The sequence below is a fragment of the Ovis canadensis genome, chromosome 3, assembly GCF_042477335.2.
Source record: "Ovis canadensis isolate MfBH-ARS-UI-01 breed Bighorn chromosome 3, ARS-UI_OviCan_v2, whole genome shotgun sequence".
NCBI lineage: Eukaryota > Metazoa > Chordata > Mammalia > Artiodactyla > Bovidae > Ovis > Ovis canadensis.
Genome location: NC_091247.1, coordinates 175,850,003 through 175,873,480, shown reverse-complemented (window position 1 = coordinate 175,873,480; position 23,478 = coordinate 175,850,003). Strand labels below are relative to the sequence as shown.

Genomic DNA, 23,478 nt, shown 5'->3' with positions numbered 1-23,478 from the left:
GAGAATTTTGAGCATTACTTTACTAACATGTGAGATGAGTGCAATTGTGCAGTAATTTGAGCATTCCTTGGCATTGCCTTTCTTTGGCATTGGAGTAAAAACTGACCTTTTCCAGTCCTGTGGCCACTGCTGAGTTTTCCAAATTTGCTGGCATATTGAGTGCAGCACTTTCACAGCATCATCTTTCACAATTTGAAATAGCTCAACTGGAATTCCATCACCTCCACTAGCTTTGTTCGTAGTGATGCTTTCCCAGGCCCACTTGACTTCACATTCCAGGATGTCTGGCTCTAGGTGAGTGATCACACCATCATGATTATCTGGCTCGTGAAGATCTTTTTTGTGCAGTGCTTCTTTGTATTCTTGCCACCTCTTCTTAATATCTTCTGCTTCTGTTAGGTCCATACCATTTCTGTCCTTTATTGAGCCCATCTTTGCATGAATTATTCCCTTGGTATCTCTAATTTTCTTGAAGAGATCTCTAGTCTTTCCCATTCTGTTGTTTTCCTCTATTTCTTTGCATTGTTCACTGAGGAAGGCTTTCTTATCTCTTCTTGCTATTCTTTGGAACTCTGCATTCAGATGCTTATATCTTTCCTTTTCTCCTTTGCTTTTAGCTTCTCTTCTTTTCACAGCTATTTGTAAGGCCTCGCCAGACAGCCATTTTGCTTTTTTGCATTTCTTTTCCACGGGGATGGTCTTGATCCCTGTCTTCTGTACAATGTCATGAACCTTCATCCATAGTTCATCAGGCACTCTATCTATCTGATCTAGGCCCTTAAATCTATTTCTCACTTACACTGTATAATCATAAGGGATTTGATTTAGGTCATACCTGAATGGTTTAGTGGTTTTCCCTACTTTCCTCAATTTAAGTCTGAATTTGGCAATAAGGAGTTCATGATCTGAGCCACAGTCAGCTCCTGGTCTTGTTTTTGCTGACTGTATAGAGATTCTCCATGTTTGGCTGCAAAGAATATAATCAGTCTGATTTTGGTGTTGACCATCTGGTGATGTCCATGTGTAGAGTCTTCTCTTGTGTTGTTGGAAGAGGGTGTTTGCTATGACCAGTGCATTTTCTTGACAAAACTCTATTACACTTTGCCCTGCTTCATTCCATATTCTAAGACCAAATTTGCCTGTTACCCCAGGTGTTTCTTAACTTCCTACTTTTGCTTTCCAGTCCCCTATAATGAAAAGGACATCTTTTTTGGGTGTTAGTTCTAAAAGGTCTTATAGGTCTTCATAGAACCATTCAATTTCAGCTTCTTCAGTGTTACTGGTTGGGCATAGACTTGGATTACTGTGATATTGAATGGTTTGCCTTGGAAGCAAACAGAGATCATTCTGTTGTTTTTGAGATTGCATCCAATCTCAACATTCTCACTCACTAGCCCCCAAATCCTAAAAAGAGACATGTAAGGAACACTCAAAATTATAGACAGTCTTGAGAAAAAAACATGATGTTAATTAACTTTAAAATTCTTAAATCTCTCATACATGGTAAAATGAGCATTTACTAAAAATATAAGGAATTTTAAAAGGGTCTCACAGAAAAGTAGATGATTTTCAGGAGTCATTTTTTCTGTGGATTGGATATTTTGGCAATTCTTTTGTCAAGACATAGGTTCCTACAAAAAAACTACATTAATAGGAAGTCCAGAGGTGTGCTGTTTTCTTAAATGGAATTCCCTCACAGATGAGACACTTGAAGTGCAGGAGATGAAAGAAAACAAAAAGACCTCTAAAGAGAAAAAAAAAAAAAAAAAACTGCTAGGTGACTCAGAGATGTCCTGCCTCCAGTACTGAGTATAAAGTTGTTAATTATTTGCTATTTTTACTATAAATATTTTTAAAGCATTTGTACCGGACAGAGTGTGGGCAGTGGACATGGTCTGATCCCTGTGCAGAATCCATCCCCCATCCCATCCTCCCACAGAATCAAATTTTGTTTGGGAATTCATCCCACCTACACACAGCCCAGTGACTAAGGGCAGGCAGATCTAGCCCTCTCCCACCTCCACCTGGGCAAGGATGGGTCTAAAGATGATCGTATCTCCTTTGTCAGGGATTGGCTGAAGGGTGGTCATGTGACCTAATCCCACCCAATGAGAGAAGCAGACCCTGCAAGGGAAAATTTCAGCTCCTCAAGGGCATGCCTGAGGAAGGCTCCGCCGCTCCTTTCCCTCTGATCACTATTGTGTCTCAGTGCAATTCCTGGACCATCTGGCTGCCACCACAGAGAGAGATTCTCCCAGGAAGGCAAATGGAAGAAGGTCTTTCACCATATCATTGAGCAGCTTAATCAACCAGTCCTCCCAACAGACTTTCCTGTTAAGTGAAATAATATTGGGTTGGCCCAAAAGTTCATTCAGGGTTTTTGTAAGAGTGTTAATTTTCCTTATGGGTTCAGCTGGTTTGAGTTTGTTGAAACAGAAGCAACATTTAAGGGCCCATCACCTGGGGGTGTCATACCCACCTCTTCTTCAGAGGTGAGTACCTAGGTAAGAACCTGTCATATGGACTGACTTGGCAGAACGGTGGGTAAGAATCCACCTGCTAATGCAGGGGACACAGGTTTGATCCCTGGTCCAGGAAGATCCCACGTGCTTCAGAGCAACTAAGCCTGTGCGCCACTAGGGCCTGGGAGCCGCGACTACTGAAGCCAGGCACCTAGAACCTGTGCTCCACAACAAGAGAAGCCGCTGCAGAGAGAAGCCTGTGCACGGCAACGAGCAGTAGCCTCCGCTCTCTGAAGCTAAAGAAAAGCCTGCACAGCCACAAAGACCCATCACAGCCAAAATATATTAATAGTGATAATTTTTTTAAAGACCCTGTTACATTGTTTTATAACTGTTACATGAGTTTCTGAGGGCTACCGTAACAAAAAGGCCACAAACTAGGTGGCTTTAAAAAAAAAAAAAAAAAGGAAAGAAATTTATCCTCTTACAGTTTTAGAGCTAGAAATCTGGAATCAAGATTTTGGCAGGGCTGTGCTCTCTCTGAAGTCTCTAGGAGAAAATCTGTTGTTTGCATTTTTCTTAGCCTCTGATGTTGCTGGCGATCCTTGAAGTTCCTTGACTTGTAGACACGACTCTAATCTTTGCCTCTTATATATGTCTCGTGTGTCTCTTCTCTGCTTACAAAGACACCAGTCACATTGAATTAGAAGCCCCACCCTAAGTGCATATGTGAAGTGAGGTCGCTAAGTCGTGTTTGACTCTGTGACCCCATGGACTATAGCGTGCCAGGATCCTCCATCCATGGGATTTTCCAGGCAAGAATACTGGAGTGGGTTGCCATTTCCTTCTCCAGGAGATCTTCCCGACCCAGGGATTGAACCCGGGTTTCCCACATTGTAGGCAAACGCTTTACTGTCTGAGCCACCAGGGAAGTTAATGTGACCTCATCCTAACTTGGTTACATCTGTACACACCCTATTTTCAAATAAGGTCAATTCACAGGTACGAGGTTAAAGCTTCAATCTATCTTTGGAGAAACAAATTCAGTTCATAACACCCTGACATGGTGGCCACAGTTGACTAGAACCATGGCAATTTCACAAGAGTGACGTCCAAAGGGAGTTGGATTACCTGGGCTCAAATCCCAGCTCTTACCACCCACGTGTTCTTTCTTTCTTACTTTTTAAGAACTCTGTTTTCTCATCTGTAAAATGGAGAAAATAACAGCATCCATCTCATGGGATTGTTGTGAGGATTAAATGGGTACATACAGGAAAAGCGCCTAGAACAGCACTTGGCACAGTAAGCTCCCATACGGTTTTCACCATTTACCCCTCCATGTTCACTGATGAGTGTCTTAAGGGACATCTCTACTCACAGTTCATTACTCCTTATTCAAAGCCCTGTAACCTGGCTTCCCTCCCATCATCCGCTGACATGGCTCCGGGGATGTTACCAGGCTAGATGTCTAACTTTAACCTTCCTCAGTCTCCCCTTCTAGAAATTCTCTGGGCTTTTCAAGAAATGTGCTCCTTAGGTCTTCCTATTACTGATATTGTTTCTATCCTAGCTGTACTTCCCCCAAAGAGTACTGCTAGGTGAGCATGTTACATTCCGCTAGGACCCTACTGTATCTGCAGGGAGTCCCTCATCCGGGAGGGAGGGCGAGAGAGCCACATGCCCCAAGCTGCAGACTTCAAGTTTCTGAGGAGGCCATGTGCTATGATGGGAGATTTTATTTCTGAGATGTCAGGGGACAGGGCAGCTGGTACACACAGAATCCCCCAAAGCATAGCTAGCATTCAGTAACACTAATTTGTTGTTATTTTACACATGTATGCATTAAATTGATAGGCAGATTGTTCACCACTCAGCCACCTGGGAATAGGGCTTCCCTGATGTCTCGGACAGTATAGAATCTGCCCACAATGTGGAAGACCCAGGTTCAATCCCTGGGTCAGAAAGATCCTCTGGAGAAGGGAACAGCAACCCACTCTGGTATTCTTGCCTGGAGAATCCCCACAGACCGAAGAGCCTGGCAGGCTACAGTCCATGAGGTTGCAAAGAATCAGACACAACTGAGCGACTTTCACTACTATTCATTAAATCATAGGAAACATACTATTTGCTATTGTGATATTAATTTTCTTTTTAAAATAAATGAAAATAAATCTTAAAAAACTAAGTCAGTTTTTATATTAAGTACATAATAATATAGGTGATACACAAATGAAAGAGAAAGCAAATGATGGAGAATTAGGGAAACCCATGTTTTTTAAATCTCTCTGGACCTCATTAGGTCCAACCATCTCTATGCAAAAGTAATAATGATCCACAAGGGGGCGCCCCAGCAAGTTGAGTCCACAAGCAATTGCCCTGATCCTGAAAATAAATTCCACAGTGTTTACATTTTCTACTCACTCCTTCCTTAGCCCCACGCCCCAACCCTTTACAAGTAATAATAATTTTCATTAGAACATGATTCAGTTGCTCACCTATGGTGACCTGGCTGACACAACTGTAGTAGCTGCCGGTCGTTGCAGAGGAAAGGTTATAACTCCCACTGCTTATATCTTTGTCTGTTAAGAAAATAAAAGAGGAGGTTAATTACATTCTGATAAATACCATAACCGCAAAGTAGACTTATGACTGCTGGTAAATAAACCAAAAGTCTGTCCAGGAAACTCGTACTCATTCATTGGTTCATTCATTGCAGGAAACGCTAGGGGCCAGGCATTTCGAACATTCTGACAAACAACCCAGATTGTCACATAGACAATTTCAGTTTGGTGTCACTGTTATTTAAACGGGAGGAGGGCACTGGGAGAGGTCTGTATGACCAGGTGAAAAAACGCCTAATTCAAACTAGAATGTATCAGGTAAGGCTTTGTGGAGGAAGTGACGTCTGAACTAAAACCTAAGAGATGAATACTATCCAACTAGGCAAAAGCGGAGTATATTGAGGGGAAAGACCCAGGCAGAGTGCTATCATCATGTCTAGAAACTCAGAAGTCTCAGCTTCATGAGTTAGCAGCTAAACACAGTAAGAGAGAGATGAGCAGCAGCTGGACCACAAAGGGTCTTTATAAACCACATTAACAAATCGGGATGCTGCCAAGAGAACAGGATTCCATTTTCATTTCAGAGAGATCACTTTGAGGCAGCGAGGGGAACAGACAAGAGGAGTGTGAGAGGAGAGGCAGAAAGTCTGCTTTATGAGGCCACTCAGCCATCCTGAGAAGAGGTGGTGGTGGCCAAATCATGGCAGGAAAGGCAATGGAGACAGAGTGGGTTCAATTCCCTTCCAGGCTCAAGTTCAGCCAGCTGCCTTGCAGACTTCAGTACTGTGAGCAGACTGCGTTCCAGGCAGAGCAGCAGAGACACCAAACCTCCCATTTATATGGCATCTTAGCACTGCCAGCCACCTTGTCTCACGCACAAGATGGAATAGGGCAGGTGTCACCCCATGTCTCTGATGGAAAAGCTGAGGCTCCAGGTGGCTGAGCACCTTGCCTGAGGTCATGCAGCAGCATGTGGCAGAGCAGAGCTCCAACCAAGATCAGAACTGCTTTAAAATGTCTATGAAAAAGGCAGGGCATAAGTGACTTTAAAAATATCAAAAACAGGAATTTCCCTGGTGGTCCACTGGCCAGGACTCCATGATCCCAATGCAGGGGGTCTGGGTTCTATCCCTAGTCAGGGAGATTTTACATGCCACAGCTAAAAAATCCCACATGCTGCCACTAAGACCCAGCGCAGTCAAATTAAATGAATATTTTTTAAAATATCAAAATAAATATTATTTAATATAACACATTACATGTTAGAGACAAAAAGTTATTATAAGAATGGTTGCAAAACTGACCTGAAGGAAATATACAAATATTATATGCCATGTGATACCAGGAAAACTCATTATGAAATTCTGATCTACAATGTTAAAAATTACAAGTCTGAGAGAAATAATTAAGAATTAGTCAAACGTACTCAAAGAGAAAGGGTTTTTAGAAACATGCGGAGTCATATTTTAAGAACAGTAATGCAGACTGTTAGAGAAGATGGCTTTGCAGATGAACACTCTTGGAGGAAAGACCCACACGTGCCTAGGCAGAGAGAGCAGGAAATGGGAGTCATCCACAGGGGTGTCTGGATGTGCTTGTGGTTTGAAAGCAATTGGAGAGTATTGACAAAAGCAGGTAATGAGCCAGAGGGCCGAGAAGTAATGGGAGCCCCTAGAGGCCACATCAAGGTCACTGCAGGTCCACAAACAAGCAACTAAACAATTTTTAATGTGGAGAAAATAATTCAGGCAAGTTCATGCAACCAAATTCTTCTCTAAGAAACCTTCCCAGACCATCTCCCCTCTCTAGTGGGCTTCAGTGCAGTAGATACGCCAACAGTATCACGCATGCGAGATCGTACTCTATTACAGGTACCCCTAGGGCTTCCCTAGTGGCACAGATGGTAAAGGATCCTCCTGCAATGAGGGAAACCTGGATTCGATCCCTGGGTTGGGAAGATCCCCTGGAAGAGGGCATGGTAACCCACTCCAGTATTCTTGATGAATCCCCATGGACAGAGGAGCCTGGAGGGCCATAGTCCATGGGACTGCAAAGTGTCCAACAAGACTCAACAGCCAAGTACAGAGCAGGGGTACCCCAAACCATGTGCTTGTCAAGGGCAGGTCCATGCGTTATTCAATTTGTTATTTCCAGACCTTAGTGCTGTGCCTGGAAAAGGTGAATCCTCAATATATGTTCGTTGTTTGAAAGAAAAAATAAAGAAATGCATGAAATTAAAGAAAAAATACATGACCATTTCCTCTCTTATGAACTGTAACTTCAATAGAGGTTCAAGGAGAAAGAGCACTCGGCTAGGAGTCAGCAGACCTGAGGTTTGAAGCCCCAGCTTTGCTGCACATGAACTCTGTGAACTTGGTCAAGCTCTTGACTTCTTTAGTCCTGATCTTTCCATCTGAAAATGGTGACAGTAGTGCTTATCTCACTTTTTCTGGGCTAGGATGGGGAGGTAGAAGAGGATGAGGTATGGTTAACAAAAATAAATCAGCCACGCAAAATGCATAGTTAGCAAGTAATTCTATATATATTTGTGGAATCAGCTGAATCAACAACACCCAGACCTAAAACATATCAAACTACAAACTACTCTAAAGTTGTCATTCCTAATTTTTAAAAACCCTTCACTAATGATCTGCCCTTAAAATATTTTGGAAGTGAAAAGGGACAAGGTCAACAGCATCAAAATGTGGGGAGAGGTGACAGGAGAGATTCAGTAGCCACAGAAATGATTATGAATGGTGAGAAGAGAAAAGGTATGAAAAAGAAAAGAACATTGAGAATTAGTAATCAACAAAGAAGCAGAATGTTTGAATTAGCAATGAATGCCTGGGAAGAGGCTATGCATACATGTGAACAGGAAAAACTACTGAAATTTGAGTTGAATTTGAATGGTGAAACTAGGACATAGTTTCGCAATATTTTGAAAAGATTCAAAGAGCAAAAGTAAGTACAAAGAACTATGGTAGTTTTGGTACAAAGTGACTCTGTAAAGATGTTTTCCTATATAAGAATTAAAACCAAAAAATGTGAGACGGCTTGACTATCCATTTAATCTTTTAGGAACGAACAGCAGTTAAATGAAATCAAGTACCTAGTGGAAAAACTTGAGCCTATGAATGAGGTTACCGAACTCTGTGGGTTTTCAAGCCAGTAATCTACCTTAGGGGCTTCCCTGGTGGCTCAGAGGTTAAAGCCTCTGCTTGGAATGCAGGAGACCTGGGTTCAATCCCTGGGTCAGGAAGACCCCCTGGAGAAGGCAATGGCAACCCACTCCAGTACTCTTGCCTGGAGAATCCCATGGAGGGAGGATCCCATGGATGGAGGAGCCTGGTAGGCTATAGTCCATGGTGTCAAAAAGAGCTGGATACGACTGATCGACTTCATTCATTCAATCTACGTTAGATGCCTGGTTCCATCCCTTGAGCACACTGTCTCTCCGTGGCTCTGTTTCCATGTATGTACAATGGGAATAATAACAGCATTTACTTTATAAAATAATACATAGAAAGTGTACAATTAGTGTTAGCTTTTGGGCTTCCTTAGTGGCTCAGACAATAAGGAATCTGCCTACCAATGCAGAAGACCCAGGTTTGATCCTGGGGTCGGGAAGATCCCTTAGAAAAGTGCATGGCAACCCACTCAAGTATTCTTGCCTTGAGAATCCCTTGGACAGAGGAGCCTGTCAGGATACAGTCCATGGGGTCGCGACGAGTTGGACATGACTGAGCAACCAACACTAACTATATTTAAAAAGAACAAAGGTACTTATAAAATGGAATACCATCTAGCAAAGGAAATGAACAAAGCAAAGCAACGCAAAATACTATCAACAGACCTCACAAACATAATGTTTAATGAAAGAAGCACATATATCATACCCAAATGATGTATGACTCTATTTATGAAAATTTCAACAACAAAACTAAATTGAATTATTTATAGATGCATACATAGATGGTAAAAGTGTAAGGAAAAGTATCAAAATAATTAGCACAAAAATAATTAGTCAGCACGGTGATTCCACTTGGTAAGAAAGAAAACCGTTTGAATTGTGAGAAAGTACAGGGAATGAGGGTGTGCACCACAGTGCTGAGGATGTCCTATTCTTGACCTAGGTGGTGGTCACAAGGTATTCATTGTAGAATTATTTGTTAAATTATCAATCTGTCTTGACCACTTCTCTGTATATACAATAGCTTTTTTACAAAAATAAAGAGGGACAGAAATTACAGTAGGGCAAGATGTAGAAATGCAAATTCTGCATGAAATGTCTAAGAAAATGAAATGGTGGTGGATTCATAAAACAGTAGTCATTGACTACATACTCCTTGTCAGGCACTGAGCTAAAAATTCGTTACTTCATTTCCATCATTATTTCATTTGTGCTCCAAAAAGACTCTTTTAGGTTAGGTACAATTATCCCACTATCTAGAGGCTCACAAAATTAGAGACCTTGCCCAGAATCACACTTCAGGGAAGTCACAAAGCTGGAATTAAAATCTAGGTTTATTGGGCATATACCCTGAGAAGACTATAATTTGAAATTATAAGTCAGTTCAGTTCCATCACTCAGTCATGTCCGACTCTTTGCAACCCCATGGACTGCAGCACGCCAGGCCTCCCTGTCCATCACTAACTCCTGGAGTTCACTCAAACTCACGTCCATTGAGTCAGTGATGCCATCCACCCATCTCATCTTCCGTCATCCCCTTTTCCTCCCACCTTCAATCTTTCTCAGAATCAGGATCTTTTCAAATGAGTCTGTTCTTTCCATTAGGTGGCCAAAGTATTGGAGTTTCAACTTCAGCATCAGTCCTTACAATGAATATTCAGGGCTGATCTCCTTTAGAATGGACTGGTTGGATCTCCTTGCAGTCCAAGGGACTCTCAAGAGTCTTCTCCAACACCACAGTTCAAAAGCATCAGTTCTTCAGCCCTCAGCTTTCTTTATAGTGCAACTCTCACATCCATACATGACCACTGGAAAAACTTTAGCTCTGACTAGACGAACCTTTGTTGGCAAAGTAATGTCTCTGCTTTTTAATATACTGTCTAGGATGGTCATAACTTTCCTTCCAAGGAGTAAGTGTCTTTTAATTTCATGGCTACAGTCACCATCTGCAGTGATTTTGGAGCCCCAAAAAATAAAGTCTGTCACTGTTTCCATTGTTTCCCCATCTATTTGCCATGAAGTGATGGGACCAGATGCCATGATTTTAGTTTTCTAAATGTTGAGTTTTAAAACAACTTTTTCACTCTCCTCTTTCACTTTCATCAAGAGGCTCTTTAGTTCTTCTTCACTTTCTGCTATAAGGGTGGTGTCATCTGCATATATGAGGTGATTGATATTTCTCACAGCAATCTGAATTCCAGCTTGTGCTTCATCCAGTCCAGCATTTCTCATTATGTACTCTGCATATAAGTTAAATAAGAAAGGTGAAAATATACAGCCTTGACATACTCCTTTCCTGATTTGGAACCAGTCTGTTGTTCCATGTCCCGTTCTAACTGTTGCTTCTTGACCTACATACAGATTTCTCAGAAAGCAGGTCAGATGGTCTGGTGTTCCCATCTCTTTCAGAATTTTCCACAGCTTATTGTGATCCACACAGTCAACGGCTTTGGCGTAGTCAATAAAGCAGAAGTAGATGTTTTTCTGGAACTCTCTTGCTTTTTTGATGACCCAATGGATGTTGGCAATTTGATTTCTGGTTCCTCTGCCTTTTGTAAATCCACCTTGAACATCCGGAAGCTCATGGTTCACATGCTGTTGAAGACTGGCTTGCAGAATTTTCAGCACTACTTTGCTAGTGTGTGAGATGAGTGCAACGGTGCGGTAGTTTGAGCATTCTTTGACATTGCCCTTCTTTGGGACTGGAATGAAAACTGACCTTTTCCAGTCCTGTGGCCACTGCTGAGTTTTCCAAATTTGCTGGCATGTTGAGTGCAGCACTTTCACAGCATCATCTTTTAGGATTTGAAATAGTTCAACTGGAATTTCATCACCTCCACTAGCTTTGTTCGTTGTGATGCTTCTTCCTAAGGCCCACTTGACTTCACATTTCAGGATATCTACCTCTATGTGAGTGATCACATCATTGTGATTATCTGGGTCATGAAAATCTTTTTTTGTATAGTTCTTCTGTGTATTCTTGCCACCTCTTCTTAAAATCTTCTGCTTCTGTTAGGTCCAAACCATTTCTGTCCTTTATTGAGCCCATCTTTGCATGAGAAGTTCCCTTGGTATCTCTAATTTTCTTGAAGAGATCTCTAGTCTTTTCCATTCTATTGTTTTCCTCTCTTTCTTTGCACTGATCACTGGGGAAGGCTTTCTTATCTCTCCTTGCTATTCTTTGGAATTCTGCATTCAAATGGGTATATCTTTCTTTTTCTCCTTTGCCCTTTGCTTCTCTTCTTTTCACAGCTATTTATAAGGCCTCCTCAGACCTTCTCATGGTTAGAAGGCAATGGCACTCCACTCCAGTACTCTTGCCTGGAAAATCCCATGGGCAAAGGAGCCTGGAAGGCTGCAGTCCATGGGGTTGCTGAGGGTCGGACACGACTGAGTGACTTCACTTTCACTTTTCACTTTCATGCATTGGAGAAGGAAATGGCAACCCACTCCGGTGTTCTTGCCTGGAGAATCCCGGGGATGGGGGAGCCTGGTGGGCTGCCGTCTATGGGGTCGCACAGAGTCGGACACAACTGAAGCGACTTAGCAGCAGCAGCAGACCCTCTCAGACCTCCTCCTCAGACCTCAGTTTTGCCTTTTTGCATTTCTTGAGGATGGTCTTGATCCCTGCCTCCTGTACAATGTCACGAACCTCTGTCCACAGTTCTTCAGGCACTTTATCAGATCTAATCCCTTGAATCTATTTGTCACTTCCACTGTATAATCGTAATGGATTTGATTTAGGTCATACTTGAATGGTCTAGTGGTTTTCCCTACTTTCTTCAATTTAAGTTTGAACTTGGCAATAAGGAGTTCACGATCTCAGTCGTAGTCAGCTCCCAGTCTTCTTTTTGCTGACTGTATAGAGCTTCTCCATTTTTCATCCCAATGTTCACTGAAGCACTATTTACAATAGCTAGGACACTAAATGTCACTCAGTATAGGAATGGATAAAGAAGATGTGTACATATATACAATGGAATACTACTCAGTCCTTAAAAGGAATAGAAAGTGTCATATGCAGAGATATGGCAACCCACTCCAGTGTTCTTGCCTGGAGAATCCCAGGGAACGGGGAGCCTGGTGGGCTGCTGTCTATGGGGTCGCATAGAGTTGGACACGACTAAAGCAACTTAGCAGCAGAGACTGTCATCCAGGGTGAAGTCAGAAAGAGAAAAGTAAATGTATAATATCATTTATACATGGAATCTAGAAAAATGGTATAGATGAACTTACTGGCAAAACACAAACAAAGACACAGATGTTAAGAAAAAACTTATGGATACCAAGGAGGGGAAGGGGAGGTAGGATGAATTGGGAGGTTGGGATTGACATATACACACCACTATGTATAAAATAGATAATTAATGAGAACCTACTGTATAGCACAGGGAACTCTGCTCAGTGCTCTGTGGTGGCCTAAATAGGAAGAAAATATAAAAAAGAATAGATAGATATATATAACTGATACACTTTGCTGTACAGCCGAATTTAACACAACACTGTAAAGCAACCTGATTTTGTTGCAAGAACATACTGATTACAAGCATACGCAAAATAATTTGAGACAAATAAAGCTGGGTTAAGTTTTGCCATACATTCCTGTTAAAGTGGCCTCTGAAAACAGGGTCCATGATTTGATGTCTGTCTCATTCTCTGTAGAATTTCATCAAATAAATAAATGACTGTCGAACATGTAGCACCAGATACAGTAGGAACCCACCTAACCCAGCTTACGTTAATAATCTGTCCTCTTTCTGTCTTTGCCTCTGTTCTCAAATATCGGCTTGCCGCTGCTGCTGCTAAGTCGCTTCAGTCGTGTCCGACTCTGTGCGACCCCATAGACAGCAGCCCACAAGGCTTCCCTGTCCCTGGGATTCTCCTGGCAAGAACACTGGAGTGGGTTGCCATTTCCTTCTCCAATGCATGAAAGTAGAAAGTCGCTCAGTTGTGTCCAACTCTTCACCACCCCATGGACTGTAGCCTACCAGCCTCCTCCATCCATGGATTTTCCAGGCAAGAGTACTGGAGTGGGGTGCCACTGCCTTCTCCAAAATATTGGCTTAGTATAAGACAAACCTAGTGCTTTTTAAATTAATTTACTGGAGACAGATGGTGAGTAAGAATGGGAGAGGGAAATTGACAAAAAAATTCAACTTAGAGGGAATAAATGAGAATTAAAGGATAGGAAAAATAAGACAAAGAGAAAATATGAAATAAAATGGTAGAATTAAGTTCAAATACACTAGTAATAACAATACATGTAAATGGTCTAAATTTGCTGTTTAAGAGATTGTGAAATGGATTTTGAAAACAAAAAAAAAATCAACTAAGTGCTATTTATAAGAGAAACACCTATAACAGAAGGACACAGAGATGTTGAATGTAAAAGATATAAAAAGATACAACAAGCACTAATCAAATAAAGCTAGAGGTACTATGTTAATTTTAGATGAAAAAGGTTTTAAGACAAAAAGCATTATTAAGCATAAAGAGGGGTAATAAATAATGATAAAAGGTTCAGGAAGGTTCGATAAAAGGTTCTATTCTTCAGGAAGATATAAAAAATGTTACATCTGAGCTATTTAAGATAAAACAACCTCAAAATATATGAAGCAAAAATTAATAGAGCTACAAGGAGAAACTGACAAATCCATCATCAGAGGGGAAGATTTTAACATACTTAATAACTGGTTGAGCAAGGAAAATTTTAGTGAAAATACAGAAAATTTGAGACTGCAAATCACTCGGGCATTTGTTAGAGTGAAGAGCTTGATTTATAGCTCTGGGTGGGCCTGGAATTCTGCATATTTTTCAGTACTATTGAGATACAATTGATGGTTGCATTTCTAATAGAATCCCAGGTCATGCCATTGCTACCAGTCTAGGGTCTCCAAGCCCCGGTAAAATCCTCCCCTGGAATCCACAGTCCACAAAGTCTGACAGAACATCTCATCCACAAGAAAGGAAAGACATACTAAGAAAAAAAGAAAATATTTTCATTAAACCCTTAAAACCATATTAGAAATCTGCTGATACATATAGACAGATGAAACTCAAGAATTACCAAACTGATAATGATATGTAACTATTGACATTATCAAAAAGTTCACAATTCATTTAATTACCACTCTACAGTAGTATACTAGAAATAAAATTTAATTTTTAAAAAGATATATTTATTATGTGGAGAGTGAGCTACAACTGCTTACCACATCTTCATCGCGTTTTTTTTTTTTTGTAAATCACTTAAAATTGTTTATAAAATGCTCTAGAAAATCCACTAGTAAGAAAACAAAATGTCAATCATGTAGGTGGGATGTGTGTCTATATGTGCATATGTATGTTCCTTAGAATACTGGTGTGATTTACTCCATGTCTGCTGTGTATTTTATAGGCTTACAGAAAAGTTTAATATTCAAGGGCAACCCTTTCCTCCTTGCTGCTATAGCCTGTATCTCATCCCCTAACCTCCCTGAGCCTCAAATTCTTCCTTTACATTGTGACTGAAATTCATTCATTTAAAAACACTGAGTGCCTACCACACAGAGTAGCTGCAGGCTGGCCCCAGGTAGGAACTGGTGCCTTGGAAAGTCTCCCTAAGGTGCTGATGAATTAATCAAAGTGTAGAGTGTGCTTCACTCCACAGAGCTTTCCCTACAATAACACTAAACACACCAGAGTGCTGTGTACTATAATGCTCCAGGGCTTTCTAGGTTTTCATAACATTTTCGTCTTTGCTTTTTCATGTGACACGGCAGCAGCACCAGGAGACAGGCAGGGCAGGGACCAGATGTAATAGTAGTAAGTTCCCAACATACAAACAAGTTCTGTTCTAAGAACGAGTTCAAAAGCCCCATTTGTTTTTAAGTCCAACAAAGTTAGCCTAGGTACCCAACTAACACAATCCTATATAGTACTATGCTATAATAGGTTTATAATACTTTTCACAGAAATAATACATAAAAAACAAACACAACAAATAAACATTTTTAGTCTTACAATACAGTACCTTGAAAAGTACACTAGTACAGTACAATCCCTTGGACTGCAAGGAGATCCAACCAGTCCATCCTAAAGGAAATCAGTCCTGAATATTCATTGGAAAGACTGATGCTAAAGCTGAGACTCCAATACTTCGGCCACCTGATGCAAATAACTGACTCATTTGCAAAGACCCTGATGCTGGAAAAGATTGAAAAGGAGAAGCGGGCAACAGAGGATGAGATAGTTGGATGGCATCACCGACTCAATGGACAGGAGTTTGAGTAGGGTCCAGGAGTTGGTGATGGACAGGGAAGCCTGGTGTGCTGCAGTCCATGGGGTCACAAAGAGTCGGACACGACTGAGCGACTGAACTGAACAGTGCAACAGCTAGCATACAGAGATTGGCACCAAGTGAACGGGCAAGAAGAGTTACTACCTGGAGGAGGCAGATGAGGTGGGAGATGACAGAGCTGAAAGATCATCAGCGACAGGAGATGGAGGACAAGCTGCAGTTTCACTCACACCTGACCTTGACAGAAAGCATGTTTGCATCTTTGAAAGTTTGCAGCTTGAAGGTTTGTATGTAGGGGACTTGCTGTACTAGGAATGGTTCTCTCCTCTGCATCTCCCACTGGACCTGAGCTAGACCCAAACCCCTGGAGGGCAAAGTCAATGCTTATTCACCTTGTGTCCACAGTGCCTGGCTCTGCCTAATACATAAAAAGCACAATAAATGTTTGCCAAAGACTCTAGCAAGCTTTCAAATACTTCAGTCACCGTTCCTGCATTTTAAACACAGGGCCTGATATTCATTATCTCAGCTTCCCTTTGATTCCACTCTCACAGACACAGTGGCAAAAAGACTTTCCAGGAATCCTAATTAGAGAAAACCTTTTCCTTTCCTTTTGTTTCCTCCTTGTACCTTTTTGATTCAGTGTTGAAAAGCCTACATTCTTTGTCATTTTTTTTCCTGAAGGTAAATACCCATACCTCATTATTCACGGAGAAGGCAATGGCAACCCACTCCAATACTCTTGCCTGGAAAATCCCATGGACGGAGGAGCCTGGTAGGCTACAGTCTATGGGGTCACGAAGAGTCAGGACATGACTGAGCGACTTCACTTTCACTTTTCACTTTCATGCACTGGAGAAGGAAATGGCAACCCACTCCAGTGTTCTTGCCTGGAGAATCCCAGGGACGGCGGAGCCTGGTGGGCTGCCATCTATGGTTTTGCACAGAGATGGACACAACTGAAGTGACTTAGCAGCAGCAGCAGCATTGTTAATTACAATGTACTAAGATTCATGAAAATGGTTTTTAATTTTGTTCTTACTTCCAGAACCCACAACAGTGCCTGACACATAATAAGCACTCACAAAATATATGTTGAATTGTTTGTTCTAGAAACTTTGTTAGTAGCCATGAACAGTTTGTTTAGGACTAAGTTCTAATAGTAAAATCCACATGCCTATTACAAACAACATCATGTTTTAAAGGAAAAGATTAAAGTGCTTCTTGACAGGATCAAAATAAAACTTTAATTTTACCCCAGAAAGAAACTTTTTAAGTGTGAAGGGCTGAAGGTCAAAAACTAATCTGTGCAGGCTTCGCTGCAGCTTCTTAATCAAAAAGGATCCTAATCAATGTTGACCATGAATGCCTGGATTGCATAATAACAAGCATGCCAGTTGGTGGAGGACAAGAACAAGAGATGCCTTCAAATAGCCCCTTAGATTTTTTTTGCAGCTAAAGCATGACTTCTAGCCTACTAGCATACCTCAGATTTCACCTCGTAGTGTGGACGCTTCTGCTCTGTTGTTCATTTCTATTTTCTGAAGGATAAAAGTTTTGTTGTGTATGTGTCTGCTCAGTTGTGTCCAACTCTTTGTGATCCCATGGACTGTATAGCCCACCAGGCAACTCTCTCCATGGGATTCTCCAGGCAAGAATATAGCCGAGAGTTGCCATTTCCTACGCTAGGGGATCTTCCTGACCTAGAAATCAAACCTGTGTTTCCTGCATTGGCAGGTGGATTCCCTACTGCTGTGCCACTTGGGAAGCCCAAAAGTTTTGTTACTTATTTGCAATAGGAAAATGAAGTCTTAAAAATGTATGTGTGGTGTACTACCTTCTCCTACTGCCCATTCAGTCTTTTAGTTAATCAGACTGGCAAGGATTGTTCACCCAGTATGTGCCAGCTGCTGTGCTAGGCACCAGGGACTTACCTGGTGGTCCAGTGGCTAAAACTCTGTACTCCCAATGCAGGGGACAAGGGTTTGATCACTGGTCAGGGAATCAGGTCTCACATGCTGCAACTAAGTGTTCCAATGCTGAGACTAAAGATCTTGCATGCTGCAATGAAGTGCCAAAACTAAGACCTGGTGCAGCCAAATAAGTAAATAAATAGTTTTTTTTTTTTAAAGGTATTATAGGCACTGAAAAAAAAAAAAAAAAGATGTAGTCCTTGGCCTTTGGGACTTTACAACCCACAGAGAGAAGTCTTTATTATACCACCAAAAAAAAAGTTGTTCAGGAGAGGAGTAATCTGAAAGGTTCCAAGAGAAGAACACAGTAGGATGGGGAGGTCAAAAGCGAGGGGGCATGAACCTCATAAAGGAGGAGGGGGCTGCGTTTCAGAGGATGGGCCAAGTCCAGACACCTGAGAAAACCAGGCGCAATCAGCCACCTCCCTCCCTAAAAAGTTGGATGCCTGGACCAAGAGCAGCAGGAAAGAAGGATGGACAACTCCTGAACGGCCTTGTTTGTCAATGTAGGGAAGTCAGACTTTGACCTGCAAGCAGAGGGTATCCCTTGGAGAGTTTTAAGGATAGAAATAACAGGATTCGATTTGCAACTGGGATCAAAGAGGCTTGGACAGAGGCAGAGACAGTTGGGAGGCTGCTACTACAGTCAAAATTGGCAGTGACCTCGACTAGGATAGGAGCAGTGGGAAAGAAGAGGAAAAACCAGAGGATAAAAACTTTAAGGAAGAAGAATCAATGGAACTTAGTGATTGAGAGTACGTGGGCTGAGACAGGCAGTTGACAGTAATAGCCACGCTTACTGAGTACTTACTATGTGTCACTCATAAGCTCTTACAAGTACTGTTGCATTTAAACCTCAGAGAGATCCCATTTTGCAGATAAGAAAATTGAGGCCCCAGAGGTGAATTTGTTTGCCTAAGGTCACTGTTAGTGTGTGCTGATAAGAGAGGATTCAAAGATGACTCCCAAGATTCCAGCCTCAGTACTAGATAGAGCACGCTGGCCCCTGCCAACCTCTCCTGTCTTGAACGTCATGCTCTACCAACACTGTGTTGCTCCCCTCACCTTTGTTCATGCTGTTGCCCCTCCCTGGAATACCCTTCTTCTCCCAGTTGGACTTTTAACATCATCTCCTCTGGGTAACTCTTTCCAACCTCTCCCTCACTCCTCGCAGCCCCTCTCCTGCAACATCGCATCATAATTCTCTTTAGGAGTCTAGCTCCTCCAGCTGATGCTGCCATCCTGAGAGAGTGAGATCTCATTTATTCTGGTATTACAGGGTAGAGCCTGGAACATAGTTTGAACTCAGTAGCTGGACTAATTCTACAGAATATAGGTACAGGAGAGGAATTCTGTTTTGGACACAATAAGTTTGCAATGCCAGAGAAGCATACACATGAAGAAGTCAAGCAGACAGCTGGTTAGACAAGCATACTACAAACAAGAAAAGAAGCTCTAAGTTGGTGATTCCTATCTGGGAGTCACTGGATAAAGACAAGGGCTTCCTAGGCGGCGCAGTGGTAAAGAATCCACCTGCCAACGCAGGAGACTCAAGAGATGCGAGTTGGATCCCTGGATGTGGACGATCCCCTGGAATAGGAAACGGCAACCCAATCCATATTCTTGCCTAGAAAGTTCCATGGATAGAAGAGCCTGGTGGGCTTCAGTCCACGGGGCTGCAAAGAGTCAGAGGTGACTGAACACGCATGCACCAATAAAGACAAAGCGCTAGGAAGGGACGTACGTCCTGGGCTCTCGTCCTTTTTGCTTCCCTCCATTTCCATGTTACATAGCTAGGCTTGGCCCTTAGTGTGCCCCTCTCCTACCCTCTTCCAATCAGAAGTTCTGAGCTTCTGGTCATCCACTGCCTTTGGCCTTTGCTCGAGCCCATTAACTCCTCGGGTTAATCCACAGAGCCATCCATACACGGTGAACATGTGCGTGAACAAGCACATTTTTCTCTTCTTCTAACTTCCCCAGCCTCAGCCTCCCCAGCCAAACTCTCCAGCCTGTATTTGAGCTCCCCATTTATTAGGTGAGATTAAGTAAATTCTTCAGCCTATCTGGGACTGAATTTCCTCAAGTGGATACAGGGCTAAAATTGGACTAGTTTCTTAAAGGTAGTGGTGAGATTTAAATGAGCTAATTTGCACAAAGTACTGTTGTTATTGTGTCTCAGCACACCCCACACTTCTACCTACAACTCTGTCACCCAGTTTACAGGCTTCCTGCTAAGAGACCAACTCTGCACTCAGGGCCACTGTCTCCCATTTGGCAGAGGTCTAAACAACGCCATCCGAATGGCTGAGAGTGAGATTAGAAAGCCAAGGACAGAACCCAGGCAAACAGCAACAAGAAAAAGAAGCCGGGAAGAAAGAAGCCCTTTAAGAAGTAGCAGGGAAATGAGGGGAGAATAGTTATAATAACAAAACTATCCTCAGAGAAGCCCTTTAAGAAGTAGCAGGGAAATGAGGGCAGAATGGCTATAACAACGAAACTGGCTCTGACTGCGTTTCCTTCGCGTCTTCTACTGGCTCTCCGCTCTCGCCACACTGACCCCCAGCTAGCCTTGGACATGACAAAGTCATTCCTGTCCCAAGGCGTTTGCACCTAACTGTTCCCTTTACTAGGAATGCACTTTCCCCACCTTCAAAATGGCTTGTTCCTTTCCTTCATTCACCCCTCTGCTCAAGTATCTCCTCAGAGAGGCTTTCCTTATCTGAAATCTTTCCCACTGTGCTCTATAAGCTCCTTGGGCCCCTTATTAAGCCTCCTAAGATTGGAAGCTGACAGCTCAAAGCCAGGCCAGCAGATCCCACCACAAGTACCTTCCTGATGCAGCTTGGACATAGCCCCTGTGCCTTCTTTTGGATGGCCAAGAATGAATCAAGTCCCAGTCATTTCTCTCTTGTCACTATCCTTGGCCTCATGCACATGGTTACATAATGAGCTAAATGTGGTCAACAGCCTATACCACTGAGAGGACAGGGAAAGAAAGATCAGTAGTGAGTACAAAAGGTAGAGGCATTAAAAATCCAGAATTTTTTAAACTGCATCATCCACTGAACATGTATTTCTTCAAGGACATATTACAGTTATTAATTACCCTAATTTCATTCCATGTTTCTAGAAGATACATATCTAGATGGCTGCCTGAATGTAAAAATTCACACCAAACTACAGAAAAAGGAATTCCAACATAGGATCAAAAATGCAAATTTGGTTGGGAAGCTAATGAGGTTTAACTGGAGCCTGCTGCTAATGAAATGCATACATAAGTCAAATTTCTCTCTTAGGAACCTAAAACACACACGGTCTACAGTGTAACTGTTCATTCTCTTGACAGTCCCTGTGTTAAAGATAGGATTAAAAGCATTTATTAAATCAGTCAATTGAATATAAAAATTGAACCCTCTAAATTCTAGACAAGAAACTTAGATGATCCCCCATCATAATATCTAAACCCAAATCCAACAGAATTGAAAGGGGATATTTTTTAAAAGCAGTTTGATGTTCAGAGAGATGAAGGTTCCAGAATTGGACCAAACACTCATCAGGAAATAAACTCAACAGCATCCAGTGGATGAGGAATGTATTGAATGTGCTCGGGTTGTTTTTCCTGAACTCATTCAGTCATTCAACTCAGGTTGAAAACCTAGATAGATTAATTTATCTTGTTGTGTCTTGGGTCACCTCAGCGTAAACAAAGAAACTAATGTGCACTTAGAGGCTAAGAGTATCCACTTTAGGGATGGTTCAGGGGAGGGAGAACAGTGTGTAAAGAATATATTTAAAATAGCACAAATTTTAACTGATATATTTACTTAAATCTGTCTCAGTTCCCTGTAAGGTTCTAAAGAGAAACTATACAACTCCTAGTTGTAAAAAAAAAAAAAAGATCTGCCACTTTTTCCTTTAATTACTGAAATATACTTGCTTTTCAGTTTCACTTCTGACTTCATTTTCTCCACCTGGCTGCCCAATTAAGCTTTTAAAGCTTCTAGAAAATCATGGGACAGATTATTATGTAAAACCTATTACTGACATCCACTAGACAAGCATGTGAAATCTAACATCATGTAAAATCCAGAAGTTAGCTCTCTCTGATAGGAAAAGGTGTAAAAATAGATTTCTACCAATGAATAGGACTAAAAACCGATCATAATGTTGAATCATCCCCAAATGGTAACCCAAGAATGACAATGTTATGTGCTAAATGTGCAGCAGGGACAAAAACAACCCAAATCTCTGCAGAAAATGCTCTGAGTTAAAAAAAAAAAAAAAAAGGCTACTAGTATGCAATTTGTAATCTGCTCACAATTTGTTAGGTTCCCAAGCATCGATTATAAACCCTCAGAGCCACCTGAGTGATCATTTGCTGCTGCTGCTAAGTCGCTTCAGTCATGTCAGTTTAAATCCCAAGGAAAGGAGACTGACCCCTTTAACCTTGGGAAAATGAGCAGGGGACATCCTTGGCCTGGAGAATTAAGTGTCCATGCCAAATGGCAACAATTTCCCTCCCAAGGAGCCCTGGCTCTGAGATGTCCTCTCAGAACATCCCCCAATCACTGCTCAGTACTTCCATGTTTAAAATGCCTAAAGTAAATGTTATCACAGAAACTGATCGAAAGCCAGGTTAAGGAAAGAGGTCTACTTGAGTTTCTGCCTCATATAACCCATTCTCAGCAGCATCTCTGATAAAGGACGAAAGAGAATTGCTTTTTCCACGCAAGCAGAAATGTTGATAAAGAGGCTTGTTGGTTTCCCCAGCGGCCAGGATTTCTAGCTGAGTCTGAAACCTTCACACTGATTTCATGTTCCTTCAGAATTGTACAATGCCTTAAAAATAATAATTAAGAAATATATTTCTTTAACAATAAACTGGGAAGGGAAAAATATCTTCCATTTCCATGTAACTATTATTTCCAAGCTGAGTTTTTCTGTATTAAAAGCATATTTTGGTGCATATAATTTAACCCCATAGCATCTGTCAAGAGAGATGTTCTCATTCCTAATTTACAGATGGAGAAATGCAAGCGCAGAAAAGTTTAAATAACTTGTTCAAGGTCAGTCAGGGACAAGATGAGCAAGGACTGAACGCAGATCGAACTCCTAGCTTCGCACCGTTAGAAAAAGACTCAACACCCGTATCCCTTCCTCTCGGTGGTAAGAAGAGGAAGGAATTTTTCCGGAGTCCCAAAGCCCGCAAACACCTAAAATTTAGGCGTGTTTACCTCCCGGACTCCACAAACTACCCCTTCCCAGATTCCAGGCAGCCTCCAACTACCACCCCTCCAGCCCCAGGCCAGCGCGCGCTACAGCCTGCTCCCTCCCTCCCAGACCCTCTCGGGAGCCGAACCCCGAAGTTTCCCGGGATGATCGGACGGCTCCAGGGTCCCGGCCGCCCAAGGCGCCCCAAGAGCCCGCGATCAGCCGCCGTTACCGTATGCCGTGAGAGAGGCCATCCTGGCCCGCGTCCTGCGCAGGCTGGCCCGGGCGTCGGCGACAGCGGCCGCCTGCGTGCCGCGCCCCTGGACGGCGGGGGCCCGGTCCCGCGAAGGCATGCGCTCGGCTCCCGCGGCGCCCGGCCGCCCCACAGCTGAGCATGCCCAGTCCGCCGGCCGCGGCCGCTCGGAGAGGAGCCAGCGGCGCGCAGGTGCCGGGGGCCGGGTCTCGACTGCTAGGGCGTGGGGAGCGAGGACGCACACGGGCCGCGGTGCTCCCGGGCCCCACGGGGATTGAACCTGCCGGGAGGGCGCGCAACCCCGAGAGAGGAGGGGCGAAGCCGGCGGTGGGAGGTGCCGGGCGGAGGCGCCCGGTGACCGCGGCCACACCCGGCGGGCGGCGGGCAGGACCTGGCTGGGTCCACGCCAAAGAGGGGTGCCCCTCGGGGTGGGGGCTGCAGGGGTGACGCGGGCAAAGGCGGGACCTGGAAGTTCCGACCGCGCCACGGCTTCAGGGACCTGGAACCTCCAGCTCCCTTTCTAGGGAAGTTCCACTGGAGAGCGAGCCT

The 23,478-nt window shown here is 42.9% G+C and overlaps 1 protein-coding gene across 1 annotated transcript in view; it reads right to left on the bottom strand.

Annotated features, from left to right (window-relative positions):
* ANO4 (anoctamin 4) overlaps nucleotides 1-23,233 on the bottom strand; it is a 444,323-nt gene extending 421,090 nt beyond the window's left edge. Inside the window, exons 1-2 of the mRNA XM_069585151.1 lie at nucleotides 22,909-23,233; nucleotides 4,958-5,041 (exon numbers count right to left, since the gene is read on the bottom strand). Of these exons, the coding sequence (XP_069441252.1) occupies nucleotides 4,958-5,041; nucleotides 22,909-23,029 (205 nt within the window). The 5' untranslated portion in view covers nucleotides 23,030-23,233. The remainder of the gene's footprint in view (nucleotides 1-4,957; nucleotides 5,042-22,908) is intronic.
* Between the last annotated feature and the right edge of the window lie 245 nt (nucleotides 23,234-23,478).